The sequence below is a fragment of the Artibeus jamaicensis genome, unplaced genomic scaffold, assembly GCF_021234435.1.
Source record: "Artibeus jamaicensis isolate MK-2021 breed Jamaican fruit bat unplaced genomic scaffold, CSHL_Jam_final scaffold_833, whole genome shotgun sequence".
NCBI classification, from domain to species: domain Eukaryota; kingdom Metazoa; phylum Chordata; class Mammalia; order Chiroptera; family Phyllostomidae; genus Artibeus; species Artibeus jamaicensis.
In genome coordinates this window covers 377529-404326 of record NW_026522056.1, presented here as the reverse complement: position 1 = coordinate 404326, position 26798 = coordinate 377529, and the positions used below count along the sequence as shown (strand labels likewise).

The 26798-nt window shown below is 45.1% G+C and overlaps 2 protein-coding genes across 4 annotated transcripts in view; one reads left to right on the top strand and one right to left on the bottom strand.

The window, feature by feature from the left end:
* The window catches only part of COL4A2 (collagen type IV alpha 2 chain), a 183693-nt gene extending 167941 nt beyond the window's left edge, over positions 1-15752 (bottom strand). Inside the window, exons 1-3 of one of the 3 annotated variants that reach the window (XM_053659816.1) lie at positions 15734-15752; positions 13811-13893; positions 13636-13690 (exon numbers count right to left, since the gene is read on the bottom strand). In XM_053659816.1, the coding sequence (XP_053515791.1) occupies positions 13636-13690; positions 13811-13854 (99 nt within the window). In that variant the 5' untranslated portion in view covers positions 13855-13893; positions 15734-15752. Of the gene's footprint in view, positions 1-13635; positions 13691-13810; positions 13894-14180; positions 14372-14422; positions 14513-15733 lie in introns of those variants that run through there. The other 2 variants (XM_037125655.2, XM_037125654.2) reach the window with 2 other exon arrangements.
* Positions 14530-26798, top strand: part of COL4A1 (collagen type IV alpha 1 chain) — a 154560-nt gene continuing 142291 nt past the window's right edge. Inside the window, exon 1 of the mRNA XM_037125658.2 lies at positions 14530-14752. Within this exon, the coding sequence (XP_036981553.2) occupies positions 14669-14752 (84 nt within the window). The 5' untranslated portion in view covers positions 14530-14668. The remainder of the gene's footprint in view (positions 14753-26798) is intronic.

The window sequence follows — 26798 nt, the reverse complement described above, 5'->3', positions numbered from 1 at the left end:
TTAGACTCCCTGCCTCTAATTCTCCATGTCCTGGAGTCTCCCCATCCCACTGTATCTGTGACCCCAGAACTATGGGAACAGAGGGGTCTAGGGACTTCGAATTTGAAGAATTTTGCCACCCTTGGTGGCATCTGATGGCCTGACCACCCCCTCCTGAAGACAGCCTCCTCCTGAGGCTTGTGAGCTGCAGCTTCTGCTAAGCTTCCCCCTGGCTCCCTCGTCTTGAGACTTCTATTTTTTGCTTCCTGAGAAACACTGTGCAGCCCCAGGGGGTCAGGGGTGGCACCAGATCTGCGACAACTTCCTCTGTATCTCCAATCCAGGCCTCACTCCTGAACTTCACACCTGCATGTCCACGCTTGACCCAGAGGAATCCCAGAACCCTCTCTATCAGGAAGTGGTCAACATGTGCCAAAAAAACAAGACACCCATCGAGCGGAGAAGGGCTGAAGGGAGCCAGGAAGAAGTAAGGCGACTGAGCCTGAGGGTCAGACGTGCAGAGAGACCATGGCTGACTGGCCCGTGTTCCCCTCTGTTCTGAGCTCTGAGTCCCTTCTTCTAAACCTGGGATTAACCACTGAAACCTATCAACCAAGAAAACCAAACTGAGCTTTAAAACAATAACTTTAAAAAGCACAGGAATATTATCCAGCCTCAAAAAGGAAAGAAATTCTCACACATGCTACAACACAAGTGAACCCTGAAGACACTCTGCCCAGTGAAATAAGCCAGTTGAAAAAGGACAAATACTGTGGGATTCCACTGACATAGGTCAGTGTTCCTCTGAACAGGCAAGTTCACAGAAACACGGTGAGGCGGGCTGCACAACAACAAACACAACAACAAACATGTCCTTAACGCTGTGAACTATACACTCAAAAATGACAGGGTGGTAAAATTTATGTTATGTGTATTGTACCAGCGTTAAAGAAAACAGAAGTATAAAAGAATCCACGTGGGTTTTGCTACATACACAAGAGACCTGAGAGGACATTAATAAGATCACTTCCCAGCGATCAGTTTACAAAGTTTGTTGTACATGTGATGCATGAATTGTGAGTTAAGATTTTATTTTTTATTTTAGAAATCCACCTAATTCTTAACCTATGAAATGCTTAGAGAGAATAAAGACCTGAAACGGTTTTTTAAATGTGAGGAACTATAAAAAACCTCACGACGTCTGTCTTTTTTCCTGTTTATTCTCACAGACTGTAGTTAATTAAGGCCAAAGAAGGAAAGCCAAAATGAAAGCAAAAATGTCAACTGAATAAACAGCCTTATTCTTTTGTCCTTAACTCAATAATTAGAAAAATGAAAATTCTGTAAAGGGTATGGTAGAAGAAAGAAAAAGGCAATTACAAAACTTGATGAAATATATGTATATATGTATACCCCCCTTTAAATACATTTATTTTCTTCTGAGACACTGGTCTGGCTTTGCTCTTGTGTTCTTATACCAAACAGAAGCAGATGGTCCCCGGGTTAGATTTTGTTCTAGGGGAACCAACATTTTGGTTAGTTGAAGCATCAGTGTTGTCCAGCAATTCTTCTAGTCTTACCTGCTTTTTCTTCTTAAGAAATTTTTAGACTTAAAAAAGCAGTGAAGAGTGAACATGACTAATCTTACTTTTCCCCCCTCTGAGGTAAAGTTAGGTTATAACTAGAGCATTAAATTCCAATCAGGTGAGAAGCAGGTAACAGACCGTTCCTGCCGGAAGACGGAGATATCACCCACAAATCACAGCACCAGAGTTCACAGGAGCAAGGATCACACCCAAGCAGTGAGGTCGGGCAGGCTGCGGGGTGTCCAATGACTGGGTTTCCACCAGTGGCCTGAGAGGACCCTGGGCTGTATACTGCCAGTCCTACCTAGTCTGCGGACGGGGTGGGACAGTCCTAGGACACAGGTTGTGTTTGGTGAGTGGAGAGCCCAGGACCAGGGAAACGAAACCTCCTGGTGAGCACAGTCCCCCTGGTCAAAAAGGGTGAAATTCATCTCTCCATGAGCTTTAAACCCTTTTACAGTCATCCGAGGGTTGTGTACAAATCCCAGCAGCTCCAGGGGACGGGCCCAGCACCAGCATTTCCCAGGTGATTTTCCTTGTACAACCCAGGTTGACAATCCCTGCTTAACCCAGAGGTGGAAGCTTTAGATGCCTGTCCCACCCCAGAGCAGCTCACTCAGAATATCTGAAGAGCAGGGTCCGTGCATTACAATGCACGAAGCTCCCCAGGGTATCCCAAGGTCCTGCCAGTCCAAGGTCCACTGGTGTATAGGAAAACGGAGGGAAATTCTGCGTGTAAATAACTGATTTCAGACGAGATCAGGCGCATTCAGGGTGGTAAGGCCGTAGACGTAAATAACTGATTTTGGATCCATTTTTTTTCAGCCAAGTTTTATACCCAGAAGAACATAGGGACTTGGTGAAGAAATTTTGGAACAGAGATAAAAAAGAGGAAATTGGAATCTGTGAAGAGATATTTTACTCCCCCCACCCAACTTCCTTCACAGGACTCCAGTGACAAGAATTGGGAGAGCAATCTTGGTCTTTCGTCTCCTGGCAAAAATAATTCAGTTGCAAAGGTACAGTGGTGCTGCTACCAGTACTACTAGTCCTGCTACATCACTAGGCGGGAGAGGAGAGGCAGGGGTGGGGGGTGGGATGGAGGAGGGAGAGAGAGAGGGCACAGAGAGAAGGCATGCGCACTTACAACTAGATGGAGGGGTACTGAAGGACTGAATTTTGCTCCTTAACTTGTTCTGTGCACACTTTCTTCCTGCACAGGCAGCCAGAGTTGAGTGACTTGAGTTTCCATTTTAATCAAGAGCAGAACTGACAAGTATCTGCACTGGATCCTTCCAGACCTCAGGAAATCTGTTAAGGCTTCGAAAGAATGTTTTATGTCATGTCCCAAAGGTCAATTCTTGTGTGAGTGTGGGAACCAGACCCGGTACTAGCAGGGAATGTTACTAATCTGACCCGTCATTCTACTAGCCTTCATCTAAAACATGAATGACTTTTGCCCAAATTGTCATTTTTGTTTTAACTTTGCAGCTTTTGAGATATGCGATAAAAATGAACGTGTTTTGCTCTTTTGCAATTTTACAGAAGCCAAAGCAGACAGCTGAAGACATTGTATCAGGTGATCCGATGAGACACGCATTTATTTTTCCAGCCTCTGGCATCTCAATGCTGGTAAGCACACACAAACACTGATGTCTACATGTACTGGCATAAAAGTCACTAATCATTTAGGACTATTTTCTGTTAATGTTCCTTGTTTTGCAGTGGGAAGGGGAGGCTGGACCATGAAAGCTGATGACTAAGACGAAGGAAATCCTGTCTGAGCTAAGAATGTCTTGGATGGGGGGGGGGGGGGCGGGAACCCTGGCGGGAGCTGGTAGAAAAGGGAGGTGGTTTTCAGATAGGAAAAGAGACTATCTCAGGCCCTCGTTGGGCCCTTGATTGTACTTGGACAGTAGCTACAATTAGGACAATGGTTAAGTAGGAAAGAAAGGGAAGCGGGTGGTTTTCCTCCTTGGAATTTCCAGCTGGATCTTCCTGTTTGAATCCACCCACTGGCCTTGCTCACCTGGGTGCTCAGGAGGAAACAGATTTGTCTGTGTGTCCTGTTCATCCTGACTAGGGCGGCCACAGCAGACAGGGAGTGTTGGTAATGCCTCGTAGGAAATGGCCAGGGTGGGTGCAGAGGGTGTCCTGCTCTTTCAAGAAAAGCTCTCTCCTAAGATTCTACTGGGTGTTTTCTAAGCCACGCTGCCAGACCAAAAAAACCTCTTGAGTTTTCTCTCTTTGTTAAATTACACTTGGGTCGCAGAATTATTTGAACAAGATGTTTTTTGTTTTCCAAGTCTTTCCACTGGTTCTGGAAATAATTTAGTTATACCTTGACTTTCCTTTAATTAAAATTAATTTTTTGTGCTGGCATCTCTCAAACTTAAGGAAATGAAAACGCCTGTCCCAAGGCAGTGGGAAGATGCCCCTGCACCCACCTCGCCCTGTGAACTGTTTGCTCTCTGGTGAGCTTGTCTACAGCGTGGCCCCCAGGCACCACGGCACCGAAGATGGCAGGCTCTCACCCCGATTCCCTCCCCCACCCCTCCAGTCCTGCGGGCCTAGCGCACCACGCCCACCTCCTCCCTCCCCTGTGCCCTGCTGGGCACTCTCCTCTCCTCCGCCCTGAAGGCCACACACAGAGAACGCCCTGTCACGGCAGGGAGGCCTGCAATAATTTTTCTCTAAACTCTACTAATAGTTGAACTCTTCTCTCTGTGTCTTCAAGCGCTGTGGGTATTTTTTTTAAATGTTTTGAGCAGGAAGACCCATATTTAATGAAAATCAAAACCAAACCAAACCAACCAAAACCTAAAACCAAGTAGCCAAGTGGCCATTAGCTAACATTTAGTAAGCACTACAATGCTAAGATTGCTAAGGTCTTTACATGCAATTTCTTTTTATCCTTAGAGCACACTTATGAGTTAGAACAATTTTCATTCCGGTCTTAGAAATGCAAGGAAAACTTAAAAGTAATCTGTCCAAATTCACACAGCCAAAGCAGCAAAAGCAGGCTTCCGACCCAAGACCTAAGTGAGACTTATTCCCCGTGAACCCCCTGCCGCTGTCCTGCTCTTTATTGTTCCCCTCTGAACAGCATGGTTCTAGGTCTCAGGGGGCTTCTGCAGCTTCTGCAGGTGTTTGCTGAAAAGTACAATCGCATGTAAAATCCAACATACTGGAAGTCTAATATTGTCAAAGGAGAGAGAAACTAGGTCTCAAATACTGAGCTTCTGAAAGTTGCTCTCTACACATGGATAATCCCAGATGATAAATATAACTTAAAAAATTTGGTCACCCCTCCCACCCCCACACACATCCCACTGCTCCTGGCCTGTCCTCACTTGGACCCAGACCTGAGCCCATGAGAGGATCCGTGTATATAACTTGTAAGTGCATGATTCCCAGTAGGATTGGACATGTTCATTTGGCCGTATATCCTGCCATGAACTTGTGACATGGTTATTAGCATTCTTGTTTTACATATGAAGAAAAGGAGGCCCAGAGAGGAAACGTGACTTTTCCCAGTCTTTGGACTCAAATGTAGATGCTCCAACACTTTTTAGTAGACCACACCCGTCTGCCTGTTGGCACGTGGGAAATGCCAATGGAAAACATTAAAACAAACAATGCAGCAGCACAAGCAGTCCCGACATGAGGAAGTTGGCTTTATTCCAGGAAAAGAGGGATTCTGCCATCATTCCACTGCTGAGCATGGGGGGTCTCCTGCAGAGCTAAGATAATTTTAGGAGGGTCCCTTACTCTCCAGGGGGTTTCAGTAAATCTTTCCCCAAGTTAGGACTGACAACTGGCCAACAGCATCTCCATCTGCTGTGAGATGGTGATGTGGTGCTTACATGTCCCTCTTCCCTTCAGGTGGCTGCAGGAAATACGCCTTCACGGCCTGGAGTTTTGAAGAGGACCTGGAGAAGGAGACTTCCACAGGAACCCCGTTCTGCCTCTGCGGTTACCCTGCGCCCACTTTCCTGCCTTCCCTGGTCATCCTTTCTGGGCCTGTCCACTAAAGTGCAGCCTCTTTAGTCTCTTGTTTTTTAGAGTTCCCGAGCTGTTCAGTCACCTACAAGTACAGGCGGGCCTCTCTGCAGACCCTAAAGGGACTCGAAGAAGAACAGGTCTGCCTGATGCTCCCCAGAGACCGTCATTCTCCGGTCCTCTGCCTGGGCATTTCCTTGTAGAAAAAGGAGCCAGCAGCATCTGAGGGCTGTGTGCGCCTGCGGGTGTGTGCGTGTGTGCCCTATGTTCTCTATGTCTCTCATCTATCGTCCATCTCTATTACCTACCCCTATCAATCATCTACCTCTATCACATACATCTATTACCTATCTATATATACTCCATGTAGATAAATAACATATATATATACTTACATATTATATACATATATTTAGATATAATTAGATACTATACCTATTTCATGTACCTAACATCTTGTGGATTTTGGAAAAAAATGTGTACATATACATATTCTAAGCTAAGGACTTGTCACCCTGACACAGCGGTTAAGAGCAGGAGCTTTGGAGTCAGCGAGTCCTGGGCTTCATCCCCAACTTTATTCCTTATTGACCTACACAAGTACCCTAACCTGTGTGTGTGTCTCAGTCTGCATATTACAAAGTGTGATAATCACAGAGTTGTGGGCCTTTAGCAGGTAATATGTGTCAGTGGCTTAGATTAGTTCCTGGCACCGATGTGCTCAACAAACAGGAACTGCTGTGTTTTTCCTGTGTATTATTTTAGCTGTCCCGGGGGCACCTGGATCACTGGAAGCATCTCCAAGGATTCCTCTTTCTTACGCTGTTTCCAGGGGACCCCACCATGACCCTCCCAGAGGTCCCCTTCCTCTTCTCCAACCTGGAGCCAGCATCAGTGAGGTAAGGGTAGAGGGGCAGGGTGCGCCAGCAGGTCCCACGGGGCTGCTCTGTTTCCTGTGTCCCTCCTTCCTGACACCAGTTTGCAATTACTGTCCAGTCCTTGCTAATCAGCGTCTCTTTTCTCTAATGGACAAACCAGAGTCTTGGAGGCCTCCCGGGGAGCACACATCTTTGATCATGTCCGCCAGCAGAAGCCCTTTCCTCTGTTCTCACGAGCCCACACCACTCCACACAGATGGTCACATGGCCCAAAGGGCCCCACATAGTTATGTCATTTCTACCAGGTACCAGAAAATCAGTTCTCGTCATTCGGTAACACAGACTCTTCTGTAGTTCCCACAGGGAGATCACTGACCTGGGCAAAAGCAGCAACATGGGAATTTTATGGGTGGGGCTGAAACGATGCCTAGGGGAAAAAAGCAAATCTTTCACAGATGGATCAATGCTCCCTTTATCATCACATACAGCTAGCCTTATCCAGTGGGGTGAAGCGTTTCATTTGGAAAAAACCCCACAGTTAGTAAAACTGCATTTTTATCTCGTTCTTCATTAGTTGTTCTATGACTGTATTCCTCATGCAAAAGATCTGTCTGAATACTTTCAACTAACTCATTTTTAACGGACATCTCCACTCATTTCTGGAACAGACACTTTACTGAGGGTTTACTGTGTTTCAGGCCCTGGTGCATACAACATACTGAACAAATAACAGATAACTTGCCCTAACCTTTGGACTGTGGAAGCAGTAATTATGGTGAGGATGAGTGAGACAAACATTTAGTGTCTATAAGAGTTACGAATGATGATTTAAAATCATTGATCTCTAGTGATAAAAATTCTAGCGGTTCGAGAGGGCATTCTAATTAGATTCTTGAACAGGTGTCAATTTTAAGGAACAGAGATTCCAGCCAGGCACAGGCGTTCTGGTATCTGCTGCACGGGCACTCTCACAGGGCAGGGTGTCCTTCACGTCACGGGTGCTGCAGGCTCCCGAGAGGAGATAGGGTGTGTATGCAGAAAGCTTCCAGACAGAATTGGACAGGGCCAGGGACAGAGGCTGCTCTGTTCCTGCAAGGTGGTGACAGAGGCAAAGGTGTGAGGCAACGGCCACTGGCCACTGGCCACCCTTGTTCTTGGCCCTTTCTCCCAGCCCATAATTGAAACAGAAGTTATGGACATACGGAGATTACTAACTCTAAATTCCACCAGTGGCCTGTAGGGAGGGCGTGCGGAGGTGGGGCTCAGGGACACCAGACATGCCAGCAGAGCCACCTTCTTGCCACTGACCGAGTTTCCTAGGCATGCAAGGTTTAATGTCTCCCTGGAAGTGACACCACTGTGCAATCCTGCCATGCCAATGCAAGTTCAGGAAAACAACCATGCAAATGTTTTCTCTGCCCTGTCAGTCGATCAAGAAGAGGGAGGCTATTGCAGCTCACTGAAGACCCTCTATAAGAAAATGGGCTGTGGAAACACCTTTAGGATTCTTTTTCTCCTCTCTCTTCACACAGGACTCCACCCGAGTTACAGGGACCAAAGCCTACCCACCATGGGGGCTACTTTTGCTATATTTCCAAGTACACAGGAGTGCCTTCTGTTTACTTAGTCTAGTAGAGAAAAGAATGGGAACTCAGTTTTCCTCTTGCCTGCCACATCTGCTGTTCACTTGCCTCAGACTTGCTGCTTCTTAGCTTTTTCTTTGCACTTGTCTCTCTGGTTTATGCATGCCAAATGTGACTGGTCCTTGGCTTTCAAGAGCAGATTTTTATTTGGAAATAATTTAGATTTGCAGAAAAGTTGCAAAGATAATTCCAAGTGTCTCCTACACCCTTTGCTCAGACACCATGATGCTATGTCAACATCTTACATGACTTTGGCACATTCTGTCAAAATTAGAAATTGACATGAGTACAGTAGCTAAACTATAGACTCATCAGAATTTTGGTAGGTTTTCCACTAATGTTATTTCTCTCCTTCAGGATACTGCGCTATACTTAGAAGAGCATTTCTTTTTCTTCAAAAGAATTTGTTGCTTCAAAAGGCAGACCCAGTCAAGGCAGCAGAACACAAGCTAACAGAACACTCAGCGCACATCAGCCGTCTGCCAGGAGCGGCGGGAGACAGGGAGGTACCAATAGAAGGAGACCAGATCCAGGACTACAAGGGGCTTGATGTCTACCAGGCAAAACTTACAGGGGGAGCCGCCAGAGACTCGTACTTCCTTTGAAATTCGCTTCCTGACCATAAGGCCGGGCTTGGACTACCTGCCATGAATCTCCCTGAGAGATTAGATATCCCCTTTCCTTTCATGAGTAATCAAAAGAAAAAAATCACACCACAGGGAAGGCCATAAAATCAAGGTCATTCAAGTTTTCATCTGTCCCAGGAGAGTCTCATTCTGTGAGGGAGAGATAGGAGAGGAGTGGCGATAGGTAGCCACCAAATGACCTGCTCATCCTCTCATCTCATCAAGGTTCCATTCATTGAAACCTGGAAGCTTCTCACACCCTAAAGATAAAAAGCCTGATACAGCATCTTTACTTTTAAGTCATATCCTAGAGCAGCCCAAATGCTTTCCTGGAAAAGCATTCCTATTCCCAATGACACAGCCGGGAGGACGAGAGCCCACTTCTCTCTGCGGCTGCAGCTGAGACGCCTGCAGCAGGTGTGGATGCCTTGTGTTCTCAGTTCTGACTCTCCAGCTCACCTGGAGCACCCTAGCACAGACACCATACAGCAGCTCTTCTTCAGCCTTCCCTCATGCCCCAGAACCAAAGTGACTTGTCCTGGGTCAAACAGTCAGTTAGTAGCTAGGCGGCCACGAGGCTTTGTTGATCCCCCAAGAATACTGTGTGGTCCTTGGCCCAGCAGCTACCAGCTAGGCACACACTGCCTGGTTCACAAGCTGACTCAGCCAAGCCTGGGCTTCCAAATTTCACCTACCAACTGATGCCAGCAATACAGTGAGGGGCCAATTTCAGAGCTTTCTCTGAAGCCCTTTACTCAAAGATAAATACTGTTTTTCAGATTAAAAGAACAAGGCATTTCAAGACCATCTTTTATGTATCATCATCACTACCGGACATAATGTTGAAAAGCTGCACGTTTACCACACTTTCATTTTCCCTCAGATTTTCTCTATGATTTAATTGGAGTGTGTCACCCATTTTTTTTTACCCCCTCTCCAGGAAGATAGTTAGACAAGCCTTTGATTTTTATTATTTTAGCAAAGTTTTATTTTCTATTCTAGAATTTTTACTTGAATGTCAATTTTTCTCTCTCTCTGGTTCCAAATACACCCACTGATGGTGCTAGAGCTGCGTCCTGCCCTCCTCCCTGCCAGTCCTCGTCCAGCTCTGGGGTACTCCGATGAGTCCCTGGTGTTCTGTACCGCAGCTGAGTCGTACAAGCCACCAGGGAGAACTGCTTTAATTGTCTCTGAGATACACTTGTTTTGCCATTAAGAAGGAGCCCTGTGATATTTTCCTTCTCTTCTTAGGGGGTCCAGATTTTGAACAATAGGACTAAAGCTCTGGGGAATTCTGGGAGAGAGCTGTTCTGTGATTCTTAAATACAGCATCGAGAGCATCTTAGCATGACACATTTTTTCATAATTTAAATAAAGAGATTGAAAGGAGAAGAGGAAACCTTTAGAACATATTACTACTGCTGCTGCTTTTTCTTTCTTTCTCTCTCTCTTTTTTTTTTTGGTTGGGGAAGGGAAAGGTATGGCCATGTACAGGAGCATCATTTTTCGAGTGTATTTTTCAGGGCATGGATTCCTAGAAGGCACCCTGGGAACTGAAGCTAGCGCTGAAGGCAGTCTGGAGCCCAGCATTTTCTGGGGTGCACACAGGGTTACACACACCCTGATACCTATGAGAATCTGAAGCCTGTGGCCTGTATCCCTAGCTGAGGTCATGAGGTCAGCCCAGCCCCTCTGCCTAGTTAATCTAAGGGAAAGAAGGTCTTTGTTCTCTGGAATTCTCTTCCTCCCAGAATCACACAGGACTGGTTTCTTAGATCTTCAAGCTGCTGCCCCATCTCTTAAGATAACTAACAATGCTCAGCATAGGCTGCAGTGAGTGCTTTTGCTTTTAAGTCGCCTCGAAGGACAGGAACATGCTGCAGCCAGAACCTTCCCTGATGTAGGCCCAGCAGACAGCTTGAGCACCTGTTCTGTGCCATATTCCAGGGCACTTCACACGTGTCCACTCATCTGATGGCCCCTAACCCTAGAGGTCGATACCATTGGTAACGTCCCCACTGCAGGACTTAGGGGTTTGATGAGTGCCAGGGGTAGGCAGCAGCTCATCAGCTTCGGAGTTGGGAATGGCCCCCAGGGAGTCTGCCTTCAGAGTGTGGGGTGGTAGCCATGATGCTGCACTGCCTTTCAGGCAGGGCCCTCTGCAAATGCACTTGGCACCTTGACACTGCATTCACGATGGCAACCTGAACAACAACAGGGAGTGCTGCCCACAGTTGCACAGGCAAAGCACACGTGTTTTACTTTGGGTCCTGCACCCAGGATGTCCAGTGGGATTTCTGCTTCCTTTTCTCCTTTGGACACCTGATCATATTGCTCTGCCCTTGCTCTGGGCTCCTGTCCTTCACAGCAAAGCATCAGATGAGTGGGGGAGAACCAGGCTCTCAACATAACACTTTGTTAGTCACAGTTAAGGGCAAGCAGAAAGCACAAGTAGTAGACTCAGATACTGAATCTCAGGAGCACCCGTACTATCGACATATAGTCTGACCCCGGAAAAGTTGGTGCAGCGAGCCAGTGTCTGGGTTCAAATACCATGTGTGCCACTTATAAAGAGAGACCTTGGGCATGTCATTTAAACTCTTTGTGCCTCTGTATTCCCATCTGTAAAATGGAAGGTGGGTGGGTGGGTAATAATTACCTACATCATAGATGTTTTTCAGTGAGGCTCAGAGTAATTAAGAAACACAAACTGGCACACAGGAAGTACTCATTCAATAATTATTCTCTTTGTTAACTATTTGTAGCTGTTTCTGCTATAATCTTTTCAAGCAACAATGAACAGCCCCTTTTACTGAACTGACCTATCCCTGGAAAGAGTCCTTGGTGCAAATAGACAATGAGACAGGATTCTTGAGCACAGCACACAAATTGGGGAGGGGCTGAACCTGTCACAATGAAGAGAACTATTTTAATGAATACAGTTAAAGACCAAGAAATTATTTTATGATTAATAGCCATTAAAGGCTATTACTTCTGCCTAGTGGTAAGAAGTTAATAAGTAAAAGACCCATTGTTCAGCATCACAAATTGCCTGTCTGTTGAATAATACTATTAATATGTCTCTAATAAAATAACTCTGTAGTATTGATCTGTTTTTATTTGTTGATTTAGAATCTAAAGCCTGGGGACATTAAATAAATTGACAAGTTATTCCCACTATCTCTCAATACAGTATTTTTTGGCTCAGTGGTTCCAAAAGTCTGGCATCAAGTGCCAATGTGGACTCCGAGGCTCCGCCCCAGGAAGTCTGATGAGAGGGTCTGCAGACTGGAAGTCTGAATTTTTTTACTAGACTTTCCAGGTGAGTGTAGGCGTCCAAGGACTGTACTCTGAGAAGCTAGACAATAAATGCCTTAGGTCCCATCCAAGGATTAGAGAGCAAAGGGATGCTGGTGAGTTTGCAGCATCTGACAGATATGGGAGGAAGGCAGGCGGGTGTATCACATGTGACACAGAAATGGCCTTTGTAAGAAGCTGGGGAATATTCTCTTCCTGTTCAAAGTGTAGAAATCAGGATTTATGAGACTGGGTAGAGCTGCGTTTAGGACTCAGGTATTCTGACATGAAACCCTTTCCAGCAATTTTAGAATCATTCTAGGTAAGATATCCGGGACTCTTACCGTCCTTAGGAAGTAAGAGTCAAATATCCAGGTTCTGATCTTCTTACATCAGAACATGTACAAAGGCAGAAACAGACCTGAATTTTAAGAAAACTTTGACCTGGAATATTTTGGTCAAAGTCTTTAACTTCCCAATCCCTGAACAAGGCAGCAGAAAAAATAAGGCTAAAGGTTCTTTTCCAAGCTAGGGTAGTTCTTCGTTGCTCACAGCCTTTAAAAATCTTTGTTTTACATGATGATAGAACAATGTGAAAATAACAGAAATTAAATGAAAGCGCAAATACAGCTTCCCATTGACCCTGTGTGTGCAGGTGACCTACCTCTCTCAAGGGTGGGGCCCTTGAGAAGAAAGGGAATTCCCAACAGGAGTCCCCTGGGAAATCAGGTGTGACAGAAATCAAATTCCAACACAGTACAGAGAGGACCGGGTCCAGGAGGGCTAGGAAGTCCCTTCAATTTTGAGCCCCAGTTTAAACATTTGTGTCCTCAACTGAAGAGACCCACCAAACCTGTGGCAGTTTAGCCACACTACATAAACCTCAGTAAAAGTGGCTCCTATTATTTAAGCACGATGTTAAAATCTCATAGTGCAATCACCAGTGCACTGAGAATATTGACAGAGCTACCTGGGATGGCAGGGCTCCTGGGGTGAGGGGCACACAGCAACCGGGCACAGGTGGGAGCTTTAGCAGCCCCCACTGCGGCTCTTTCAGGGCCAAACCAAGTGTTGCCATAAAACCAAGGGTTCAGCCATTGTTTCTTCCCTCCCTTAAGGTTACGAAGAAACTACGTCGCTGAGAGTCCTCTACGCCCCTCCTCTACCCCCCCCCCAAGCCTTTCATTTAAAAGCACAAGAAAACTCTGCCTAGGACAGTACAGTACCTAGCACCAGCTTCCGAGTTCCACATAAACGTTTCTCCCCTGAACTTTGGCGCCTTGTTGCCTTGTACGACAGCCTTCCCTGGCGTCTAAGGCTGGAGCCTTGCCTAAACTTAGGAAAAGGATGCCGCAGGCTACGTTTTAAATCATTGGCTCCCTGATGCCTGCAACGCACAGGTCGACGGTGGGGAACCTAAGGGAAGGCAAACCCGAGCAATTCCTTGGGGCCGGCGAGTTTTCTCAGAACCTGGGCTGGGCAGGAGCTGTAGGAGGGCACGCTAGCACACACAGACACGCCGAGGTGAGCAGGCACGAGCTGCATTCTGGCCAGGGCACGCCGAGTCCCAACCACTCAGGCGCGCGAATAGAATAGAAGCCCGTGAACGGGAGCCAGGACTTACCGCCAGGCTGTTGTGGGCCAGGAGTCCCACTGTCAGGGCCACCGGCAGCAGCCACCTGGATGGGAGAGGGAGGAAAACCGCCATGAGCGTGCGGCCCTAGCTTGGCAATTCCTTCAAGTTACACGGAAGGGCCCCGTTTGCGGGAGCCACAGGGACAAAGCAGAAAGTCGCTTACCGCTGCAGGGCAGGGCCCAACGGCGTGCACTGGTCTCTGCCCATGATCCCAATTCAGCCAGTCTGGGCTCAGGTCGGTCCCTCCTAGCGTGGAAGGCGAGAGAGAAAGCGGGCTAAGCAGGGGCGGAGGAGGGAAGCGTCTTAGACGCCGCCGCTTCTCCTGGTGAGACGTGGGAGAGCGGGGTGCGCACCCCCACCTCTTTGCACTACGAGATGGAAGAGAGGGGCGCCTTCCCACCTAGGCCCTGGTTGGTGCTGCTTAGGCGCGGCCGCTCGGTCCCCATCTTCCCCTCCCATTCCTAACAGACTGCACAGGGCGCCCCAAGTCCGTGCCCTCCGCCTGGATCTCCGCGTCCCTGGGCTGCTCTCACCTCGGGCCCGGCTTCCGCTCCCACCAGCGCCCGCCGGCGGCGCACCAGCAGCGCGCCCGCCCTCTCCGGCTCCTCGGGTGCCGGCCTCCGGGCCCGCGCGTCCGCCCTCTGTCCTCCGCGCAGTCAGCGAGCCAGGGGACGCAGGGTCGCGCCGCAGACCCCGCTGGCTGCGGAGCAGAGCCCTGGCGCCCTGGTGCGCGGCAGCCACAATCCCCGGGACGCGCGCTCCCGCCGCCTCTTACCCGCGTCGTAGGGTCCTCCCCTTTGAGACGCCGCCCGCGCGCCGCCGAGGGGAGGGGGCAGCGCCAACAAATTGAGGAGCTCGCCTGGCCTCACTCAGGTCTCGGCTGCAAGCCGCCGCGTCCCGGACGGCGCTCCGCGCTCACGCCCCGGCCCTCCGAGAGTGATCCGCCTTCCGCGGCCCCCAGGAGCCCGACCGCCGTCCCCCACCGCCAGCCGCCGGTTGCCGCCGCCCCGGGCGCGCCACCATGGGGCCCGGGCTCGGCGTCTGGCTGCTGCTGCTGCCCGCAGCCCTTCTGCTCCATGAGGACCGCAGCCGGGCCGCTGCGAAGGTGAGTCCCGGCCGGCTGGGTTCTCCGGCGCCCCGCCCTGCGCTCTGGGCGCTCCGCGCTACCCCTTTGTCCCTGGCCAGAGCCTCCCGCCCGCCCCTCGGGGTTGCTTGTACCACGGCCAGGTGCACTCTTCCAGATCTCCTCTGGTAATTCCTGTGGGCTGTGATCGCACATACATTAGGAAGCTTCCTTTGTTGTCGCCTGGGTAAGGGCGAGTTAGAGGACTCCCCAGGGCTGGGGGGGCAAGCGAGCCAGAACTTGGTGCGCACTGTGTGAGGTGAGGGTGCCCGGGAGTCAGCGGGATTTGAACTCGTAGCGCGGGGCGCTCTGCGACTGGCCTCCTTCACCTGCCCTGGGTGCCCGGCTGAGTTGGGGGCAGGAGGGTAGATACGCGCTCCCCACGCTGATCGGAGCCCCACACATGTGCCCAGGAGTCTCTTTGGGCGTGTTTCTCTCGTTTTTGGAGACTGGTGGTTGATGCTGAACAGTCTGGGCTGTTTGCCTGGAAACAGCTGTGTCTTTGCTTTCCCACGACTTGCTGTTGCTAAAGCACGCTCGAGAGCAGAAGTGGGGCTCTTCTGCATTGCAGCTTTGAAAAGTTACCACACTTGATTCGTTGTCTTTTATTAATATATTTAAAAAATTATAACCACATTTACATTTGAGTGTGAAACCAAAATGAAACTCCATCTCATTGTTCTTTGTACAAATTGTTTTCCTAGTTTTCATTTCCTCCAGCTATGTGCTTGTCCGGAGTGGAGCTGGGAGTTCAGTTCGCAGGAGTAAAGGCTTCCAGCTCCGGACTGTCCTCGATGTACCGCTGTTCTTTCCTCTTCCCTTCCCTTCTGACATAATAAAGACCTCAGCTATTCCTCAGTGTCAAAGCCTTGTAGACAAAACTGCGGGAAGGTGTGGCTCCTAAACACATTTTGTATCACCCCCCCCCAAAAAAAAATGTTTAAAGATGATATTGCTACTTACCACATTTCTCACGGGCTCTTTTCCCGTTTCAAATGCTAATCTTGCTCTTAGGTTTTCAGTTAGTTTGTTTCTTTTCTTCAGGAAGAATGATATTCACTGATTCCACTTCACTGTATATAAATTATTAACTGTTACATGCCAGAATAAACTGGTAACACACACACACATGTCTAACCATCAAGAGTTTGACTTGTTGCTGGCAGTGCCTTCATTGGCTCTGGAAAGGAGTAGTGAGGTTACACTAGCAGTTAACCTCAGATTGTTGCTCTTAGGCCACTGTCTAGCCTTACACTGAAGTCAGTTATTTAAACACTCTCCAGTGACAATGACAGACTACTTTCAAAAGAGGAGGCTCCAGAACACTTTCTTTGGGTGTAGAAATATTGACCCAGAGATGAAACACTACCAAGGAGAGATTGCTAAACCTGATGGCAAGTTAATGAGAGGAAGTCCTCTATTTGGAAATATGAACCTCTGTTTGGACTTAGATGTTTTGATTGATAATATTAATAAAGCAAAGCTAATTATAAGAGCTAGCTTTTCAAACAGCCAGGACTTTAAGGAATCAGCCAGTCACTGATGGAAATTCCTGTTTTAACCTGGGGAATAAAAGTCATTGCTGTTGAGGTGGGGATTTTTTACTGTCCTTTACTCTGTAAAGCCCAGGTACATTCCTGTCCACTACCTTTGCTCCATCTGTTAAGTGATCACAGTGTTTTAAGAAATCCAGCATGGAGATGCCCCCCCGATCGCCAATTGACTTACCAGATATTTTCATTCCACTATATTTTTCCTGGCTTAATTACAAAGAGATGCATATGACTTATGGATATATAAGAAAATCCATTTAAAAATAATACCTGGCTAAATTTAAAAATTGTCTCATGTTTCATGTCATCAATAACCTTTTTTGCTTAACTTCTTCCAAAATCAGCTGTTAGGTATACCAAAAAGTTGAAATAACTTCAATATTGATCCAAGCAAAATATAATTTAAAGATACATTTTGAATGATAAGGTGTTACAAATCGATCAAATCCTACTTTAAAAGCTAACGTGAATGATTCTTTGAGTACCTTCTCCTTTGGATTATCTGAATCACACATGACCTGCATTTGTGTATCCAAATGTCACCTACTATGTGCCCGGCACAAATTGCATTTATTTATTTTGCATATGAAAGTCTGTTTGATTTTGCATTTGACCACGTCTTCTGTGGTTATACTGTTCATTTACTAGCGGGTGGGTTTTCTGAGCCAGTGGTTTTGGCCACACCTACCCCCAACTCTTTTTTTTTTTTTTTTTTAAGTTTTATTCAGTTATTTTTCAAGTACAGTTTTTTGTCTATTTCTCCCATCCCAGCCCCAGCCCCGCCCCCGCCCTGTGCTCCCCACCTCCCTCCCATTTCCTCCCCCCAACTCTTCTTTCTTAGGCAAGAAAGGAGGATCAGGGTGCAGGCCTGAGACAAAATGTGCACATAGTGTGATGATGGCGAGTGCCTTGTGTTCTCAGTCATACAGTTATTTGGATTGAATGGATTGTCCCTTCTGCAGCCTCCAAATTTCCCCCTCCCAGCTTCTGAGGCTGCAGGTACACTGGGATGGGTCTGTGTGATGCTTCTTAACAAATTATTTCTCCAGATCAGAAATGTGAACTTTACTTGAAGTGTGATGATGCTTCTTAACAAATTACTGCTTGGGGTCAGAAATGTGAACTTCGCCCAAGTGTCCTGATGCCTGCCTATCCATACTGGCATCTCCAGACTATGAGTCACCACTCCTGTGACCAAATGACTTAGGATTCAAATGGTGTGAGATTTAATTTCCATGTGGGTAGGGACCATGTTCCACTGGAAATGTAATTTAAATGAGAAGACTGATATCTTTTATAGTTCCAATGACAGCACCAGGAACCCAATATTTTAGGAGTGAGATTAGTGAAGATGGAATCCAAATCATCATGTTCTTGGTGTATAGAATTGGACCAAGGTGGAGGGAAGCATCTCTCATGCTTCCAGGAGAAATAATGTACATAAATTATGTGTGTGTAAGAATGTACTCTTACCAAATTATTTGTGGTATGTATTAGTCATATCACACAGAAGACGGTGGTTTAGGGACAAGAGGATCCTAACTTTTGCGTCTGCTTTGATTAAGTGGATGATTTTGGAGGACTCCCCGGTACCTCAGTTTCCCTGGCTGATCTGCGCCTGTTCCCGGGGATTCATCCCTTCCTTCCTTCATTCTGCACGTGCTCCCTGACCACGTCTGCATGCCATGCACTCTGCCAGGGGCTGGCCATGCAACAGTGGCTGGGGCCCACTCTCTGCCTCCAGAGAGGTTTCTGCCTAGAGAGAAATAGTGAGAAAAAAAGAGGCAAATACAACTCATGCTGGTAATTGCTACAATCAAGATAATCCAAGGGCCATGGAAGCACCTAACCCAGTTTTGGGGAACTCAGAAACTTCTGGGAGTACATCCCACCTCTAAATCTAAGGAAGAAATAGAAACTATAAACCCAGCATGTTTTTTTTTTATATGCACTCTTGTGGGATATCATACATGGGTGTGGTAATTATGCTTGTCCTTTTGCAAGTCTAAGGGTCTTTGCATTTAAAGATGATCCTAAAGTTCCCTCCTTTGAGATACCAAGATATCATTGTTTCTGTTATCAGCAGTCCTGATAGCTGACCTTTTGTCTTGGAGGGGTAGAGAGACAATGAGGGCTTGGTCTAGGAGTGCACAGAGGGATGAGAAGCACGTAGCTCTGAGTTGGGGTCCTGAGATTGGTGGTGGTGCTTCTGAGGCTGCAGGTAGGTACCCTGGGACGTTTGGAGACGGGCAGCATGGGCGACTGATTCCAGGCAGCAGCACCTTTAGGAACTGACCCGGAAAACCTCCCTTCACTTGGGCAAGGACAGGAGGGAATTCACAAAGCCTTGCATTATTCATTAACAAGTCTGTTGGCAAATGTCTTGGGACTGGTAAGGAAGGATGTCACATAACAAGTTCAGCTATCTAGTTAAGAGCTGGTAAAGATTTTCCAGACTAATTGAACCCACAAGTGGGTTTCTAAAACAAATCCTTTTAGAAATCAGGAAGGCAGGAAGAAGTGAATAAGTGACAATTCTTGTTTTGCTGAGGTATACAATGTTTGATATAACAATTGTTCCAGAAATTGAAAAAGGATTAACTTCATTAAAATGTCTCTCAAGCAGATTTGGTGTTTCGAGTTTGTGGGCTAGAGTAAGCAAAAGCAACAATAGAATGCCTAAAATAATATCACTAAAGCATTGTTTTTCCTGCTATTATTAAACAACCAGTAAAAAAATGTTGACTATAGAACAATACAAAAGACATATTCCTACCATTCTTACTCATACAATGAAAGGGGATACTCATACAAAATAAACCAGAGCATAGTTCAATTGTCAGTTTCTTTTGAGGAGTTTAACACCGTAAGAGTTATTTTGGGGTTAATATTTTTGTAGTCTGGTATACAGTGAGCTGGTTCAACTCTGTGTCTCCCCACCACCCTCCGCCCCTTGTTCTCCTGGTGTTACTCCTGTAACATGAGTCTACTCTAGTCTCCTTTCTAGTTCTCTGCTCCTTCTTTTCTTCTCTCTCTTCCAAAACCTTCGGTGGGTACACCACATGGGTAGGCCTCAGCTTGCCTCTCTTTTTTCTCTACCCTTATTACCTGGGGAGATCTACTGCCATGATTTGTTACCTTCCATGAGGGAGACTCCAAACCACCTGTTTTGAGCTTCAGTTTAGTATCTTCACATTTCCTGTGGAACATCTTACCTGGGCTGTCCAGCTTCGATTGCAGACTCACTAGCAAGTGTGTCCAGAACTGAACTTACTCTCTTACGCTCAGATCGACTGCACTTCCCAACTCTTCCATTTTGGTCATTGGCGCCCCTGATATTCTTGATGCTTGGCCATGGGACCATGACTACATCTGGAGAGGCCTCCCCCTTCCTTCTCTTTTATCCTCCATGTCACTCAGCCACCAGGTCAACCCTTCCTTCTACTGCTTCTTAGAGTCCTCCTGCTTTCTCTTCTCATGGCTGTGACCTCACTGGAGGTCTCCTCCCTTTGTGCCAGCATTGCCACAAACCCTGCTGACTCCCACCCCTTCTTTCAGCCTCCTGATCCCTTCAGAGATCCTGCTTATGACCACACGATCCCACTGCTCATCATCTGACAGTGGCGGCCTACTGTCTGACCAAAGGTTTCCATCTCTTTGGCCGGGTAGTTTTTGTTCACTTTAAAGTGTAGTCTTTATTTTTTAAAGCAGTTTTAGGTTCAAAGCAAAGTTGAGAGAAAGGTACAGAGATTTCCCACATAACTCCTATGTCTGCACAAGCATGTCCTCTCCCACTGTCCACATGCCCCACCAGAGTGGTACATTTGTCATAATTGGTGAACCTATATTGACACGTCATCATCATCCAAAGTCCATAGTTTACATTAGGGTTCACTCTTGGTGTTGTGCATTCTAGGGGCTTGGAAAAATGCATAGTGACATGTACCCGCCATTACGGTTTCACACAGTATTTTCACTGCTCTAAAACTCCTCTGTACTCCGCCTCTTCATCTTTCTCCACCCCAAATTTTTCACAGCCACTGATTTTTTTACTGTCTCCATAGATTTGCATTTTCCAAAATGTCATATAGTTGGAGTCAGAGAGAATGTAACCTTTTCATATCAGCTTCTTTCACTTAGTAATATGCATTCAAGTTTTCTCCATGTCTTTTCATGGCTTGGTAGCTCATTTCTTTTCAGCCTTGAATAATAACTGGTATCTGATGTACCACATTTTATCTATCTGTTCAGCTACTGGAGGGCACCTTGGTTGCTCACAAGTTTTGGCAATTTTAAATAAAGCTGCTATAAACATCCCTGTGCAGGCTTTTGTGTGGGTATGTTTTCAACTTATTTGAGTAAATACCAAAGCACTTAATGGCTGGGTTGTAGGGTAAGAGTATGTTTAGTGTTATAAGAAACGGCCAACTGTCTTCCAAAGTGGCTGTACCATTTTGCATTCCCACCAGCAGTGAGTGAGAGTTGCCTGTCGTTCCACGTGCTCCCCAGCATTTAGCATTGTCAGTGTGTTGGATTTGGGCCATTCTCATAGGTGTGTGGTGGCATCTCATTTTAATTCGGCTTGGTTTGGCATACCTCTCACACTGTAGATCCATGGAATTTATCTGCCCTTATTCTTCACTTCTTTCTACCGTGCAGCTTGGGTAATTGTCATGAGGAGGGAATCTCTGTATTCTAAAGAGCAGTGTCATCCCTTTGGGCCTTGGTCCCTAATGTAGTAAATGAGGGTCATGGCAGTGTCTTTGGATACCTTCCTATCGCTCAGTACAATGAAGCAAGTAAGCATTTAAGAAATGCCGGGTGTTGTCACTGCCTCGTGGCTGAGATCACGTCGTCTTCTGTCTTTGGTTTGACACCTCTGACATTATGAGGTACTAGAGGACAGAGCTTCTTTGTTAAAACGTGCCCACTGCCTGGGCAAGTGCGTGACACATGGAGGGAAATCATTAATTACGTGTGATTGATTCCAGTATGTCTGGCTGTCATTCTCCCAGGGCCCCTAGGAGAGTCTCAGTGGAGCTTTGTGCTGGCTCAAGTAGATTCTGTTACATTGCTGACCCCTGTGGTAGTTTTAAAAACACAAGGAAAGTAATACCAAGTGAAGGTGTTTCCTCTCAATTTGAAATTTAGAGTAGATATTCCATCATAGACTAAACACAACTTGGAAATGTATACAATGCTGAACTCTTTATGTAAATAGTTTATTCCGTAGTTTAGTAATATTCCTAGCTTTGCCGCATTTGGTTTTCAATCTGAACACTATAAGAACATTTTGTGTCATAGGAGTTTTCAAGCTTGCTTGATTTGTGCCAAAGTAAAAGACATGCGAAGTGTCTGAATCAGATATTAAAGGAACATGCTATACGCCACTTGGGCTTCTGTGTGTCTCTTGGTTGTGACTCTGGCTGATACAGGAGAGTTATCCAATCTCCTCATTTTTTTATTGCTCTTGGAATCACTACTTTGTTCAGAATTTTGGAATCACTATTGTTTATTACTGAGTAAATGTCTTAGTGTCTTGTAGGCATTTCTTATTCAGGTAACGGCAAGAGATATTGGCTGTGACCTGGAAAAAGCCAATTTGATGTCAGTTGTCTAGTCCCATATCACCAAATATACCAACAATTGGAGTAGCCATTTGTATGTTCACTCAGAGTTTAGTTAATTAAATAAATTCTGTCCAACTCAGCGGAACATTGAGAGAGTGATCCTATATTTGATATTTAATTAAAATTGTTTTAAAATTTTTATTGAGTTTCTGCTTTAGAAAATAAACATATCACCTTATGAAGAACAAAACCCAGTGTTTCTAGTTGTAACTCAGTGTTTCCAAAACTTTGCACAAACTTCTACCGTGGCAGGGTGTATCTTGTCTTCATTTCACGAAGATACATCTTACCTAACACTGATCTTTCAGCATATGGGGCATCTCTGAGGATAGTTAGTATGGGTTTTCTGCTTCAGAATGCTACAAAAACCCAATGACCCAATGATAACTATTTTGTTATTTTTCCTTCAGGTCTTTTAAAGACATCATATTAATGTATATTTTAATAAGAGGAAGATTAGGCTTCTACAACTCTAACAATACTTTGTTTTTATAAGTTAAGAATATTTTATAATATGAAAAAAATGATTAAAATTTATTATAAAATCCACAATTCTTTTATGCAACTAGTGACTTATTTTGCACACAGGAACATTTATTTCCATGTCTCCAAGAGCATCAACTTTAAAACGTCATTTAAATCCAAGCAACTCCTTTTCTTAGATTTAGTTTTTGAGTTGCATTTTAGAATTTTGTAAAGAATACAATAACATTTTAATGTCGCACAGTTATTACTGAGTCGCATGAAACTTATTTGCTAGGTCCAGACTCATTTCTGTGTCAGAGCTTGAGTTGAGGTAATATTGTTATTTTTATCATTACCTGTGATATACAAAATTTTATTTGGGAAAAAGGCCACAGCCCCACTTTGGTCTATTTTTTTAATGACCATTTGGAAAATGCTTAATCTGACTTACCTATTAAATAGAAACCATATACTAGCTGGGGGTTCAGCCTGATTTCAAGAGCTCTAAAATTAGGCAAAATAAATGTCTGTTTCTCTAAGAAGCTTGCATCTAAGGGAGATGTGCACATAACTTCTTGGAAAGGTGGTTGCAACATTTTAAATACATCTGGAAAGGAAGATAGTCCAGCCACGTGGTTGCTTCGCTGGGTTAGCAGTTCAGCCCATGGGTGCTGGTTTGATTCCTACCTATGTCTCTTATAACTGTGACCGCATACAAGTTACCTGCTTTTCTCTGCCTGTATTTCCTCATCTGTAAAGCATTTGTATAGTGCTGGCTTTGGGCCAGGCATTATTCTCTTTGTTAAATTAAACTGAGCAACAAATAGCAAAGTAATTATACCATCAAGGCATCTTGGGGCTGGAGAAGATCATAGAAGGGGCACCCGTGGCAGTAGTTCTCGAACTCGGGTCACAGCACAGTGATCTGGAGGGCTTGATAAAACATGGATGCCAGGCCCTGCTCCCACGGTTTCTGACTCAGGGGGTGTGGGGTTCATCTGAGAATTACATTTCTAACAGGTGATGTTGATGCTGTGGGTCTGGAGGCCATAGTTCTTATCCATTCTCCTCTTTTTACAGGAGAATTGATTTGATGGATGTGAGCTATAAACAGGTTATTCCGGGACACTAGAAGATGAACCATTGCATTTAAAGTGATTTTTTCAGTGATCATGATCCTTTTTTTTTTCGTGTTGGTTGTTGCTGGTGCCAGCAAGGTCAGTTTCAGCTCTGCAGTGTTATTTGGAGGGTTCGGAGTGAGAAGAGGGTCTAGAAGCATGAGTGTAGTGTCAGGATGCTCAAGAATTACTTTGGAGAAGGCTTGGTTGTTGGAGGCAGCTGGTGCTTAGAGAAGATTCTTATCCACTGTGGTCCTCTTTTCCTTCTCAGAACACGGGACATGAGGTTTGTCATGATTATGTACGTTGTCAGAGTTTTGCCATCTTTAGTGAATGTTCATTCCCCCACACCTGCTGAGAATGGGCTTGGGCTGTGTGCTTAGAGGCTGGCCAGCTGCAGAACCCAGTCAGAGCGTGTGGGGCTGGACTCCGGTCCTGCGACTTCAGGTTCCTGCAGTGCCTGCCCTCACTCACCTCCTCCGTGTCTTGACCGCTTGGCCCCCTGTGAGGAATTTCTGTTTTGTATCGTATTGTGGCCAAATCCATTTCCTGGAGATTAAAGACCATTTGGGGTTAGTGGTTTAAAATAACTACTAAATTTAGGTCAGGAAATGGCCTATAAAATTAAGATTAACTTGCCAAAACAGAAAAATGGGTCAGTGATGGGAAAAAATGTACCTCAGTGTGGGTAGTTCAACCTCTGGGTCAGATGCACTTTGGATAAATATGTGAACTTGGTCCGGAATCAGTGCTACTCACTGATAAACTGGGGAGGGACACTCTTTGTTGCATAGCATGTGCAGCAGGCCACCTCCTTGGTTCATCCCTCATTTTTACCCTATATTTAACAGGCAATTTTTGCATAAACATGCTAACAACAAATGATTTTTATCAGTTTGTTAAAGTGACTCTGAACAAATAACTATTGGGCGCCTTAGTACTAATTAGACTTTGTTTTCCCAAATACTTCAAAATAGCAAGATTGTATTTCTTTATTCTGGAATGTAGGCTTTTAAAACTTAAAAAAAATTCTATAATTAATCATTTTTTATTATTTCTTGTTGACCTTAGTTATTTTCCCTTCTTTCATGGAGTTATTACCCATTAGTATGTTAATAGATATGGTTTTTTTCCTCTTGACTAGTAATTCATTTAAAACATACATAGCTTCGAGTGTTGTTTTAGGCTAGAAGCCAATTTATAGCCAAAGTCCCATTGTTTTTTATGTAGTGAAAATAAACCTAGTAAGGCTAAGAATTCACTTAAGCATGTAGCACAAATTAATAGGTTGGTAACTCAGTTTCTTGATTCTCGCATTCCAAAATCTGTTCAGTGAATGTGTGTTGAGCACTCACTCAGGGTCAGAAAATATGTAAGTGATTGGAATTGTTTTTATATTTTTTATTCTGGTGTATGCCCAAGGTAAAAGAAGAATAATTCTGATAATGGTACAATAGCTATTATACCAAAAATTAAAACCTTCATTATTCTTTTTTTGCCCAAAAAGTTTTCACTTGGGTTCTGACTTTTTAGAAAGAACATCATACAATCACAGACTCTGGAGCCAGACTACCTATGTTTGAGTTTTTGATTTACCAGGCATTCGACCTTGGTCAACCTATTCAGCCCCTCTGTGCCCCAGTCTTGTCATCTGTAAATAGAAGTAATGACACTATTGTTTTATACGATTGGTGTGAAAATGGTACACGTGATAATACATGTAAAGCACATATGTGAGTGATTGCCATGAGCCCAAGAAATGTTAGCTCTTATTTTTTAATTTTATTATTACATTATTTATATTCATCTGTCACTAAAACTACATTGACTGAAACATATCTATCATTTCCCTCTATTTAATTCCTTAAGATGAAATGAACTTCTCAGAAAATTTACAAATATTTGAATTATAATGAGGTTTACACACTAAAATTAATCAAATATGTTTTTATTGCATAGCTTTAAGTGCATAATTCTATCTCTAAAGTATTCCAAGATGGAAAACAGGGCTTAGAAGCATGACAAAAATAAAACAAACAGAAGCAAATTGAAATGAATACACTGTAGTAATTTGTATAGAAAGTGGCAGCATCGCCACAGTTTCAGATTCTTGCCAGATACTGAGATACTCTGACAGCTGGTATTTTATAGCCACTTGGAAGAGGTCTTCCACCGATTTCTGAGAGTAACTAATGTAAAAAGAACATAGTAGTTGAATAGGGCTTTGTGCAGAAGTGAATCATGTTGGCGAGTCTGGTACAATGGGAAAAGTTATCTCTTCCTTATCATGAGGAGAAGGGTCCCCAGGGGTGTGCCCTCAGCTTCCCAAAATGCACGTGGTTTCCAGGAATCTGGTCCGATTGCTGACTTCTCACCAGACTTGGTGGGTTTGACTGATGATGACAACCCCATCTTTAGTGATTGATTGACCACTCCTAATAAATCCCTCTTAAGTCGGTCAGCCACGGAGATGAGTGAGCTGCTTTGGTTGGGGGGCCGGTGTGGAGGCGGATCCAGGCGGTGGCACCCTCCAGCCCTAGAAATCTCACCTACTGCCCAGTTTGATCCTACTTGGAGGGGTGCCCCTCTGTCTGCCCGGGGCCATTTTTCACAGTAGAAGATGTCCTTGGGGTGGCAACACTGGCATAAAAACATTTGCTGCCAGATGCATTCCAGACTTCAGCTTAGGTGGGGGCCGGAAAGCCATGGCATGGGAGAGTAGATCTAAGTGCACTGACAGATTGAGGAAGTTTATCTATTAAAAAGCCTTGAAGTGGATAGCTCCAAATATCTTGACAAAGGGTCTTTCTGCAGAGGTCTCTGCATGTGTTAGGAAAACGAGTCTTATTTGTACATTTTTACATGAAAATGATCACTTATGGAATGTTAGGGCTTTGGTATAGGGTCTTCAGTTAACACATATGTGTATATGCACTTGTACATATATACACATATTAGATATATGCATACTGTGAATATATTACATATAGATATAACTAATGGATCCATTCATTCATACATTCATTTGTATAATAAATATTTATTTTACACCCATTATGTGCCAGGTACTTGTATAGTCTGTAGAAAAAAAACAGAGAGACTTGTTGCTCTCAAAGATAGTTTATGAAATTAATATAAACAATTTAGTTTTCCCTTATGCTGAGCCAGAAATTATTTTAAAAGATGTCCCTCTGTGCTGTTTTAGGAGCGGCTTAGCCTCGGAAATTCAACTCTGTCAAAAGAGTTATAAATATAAGGAAGA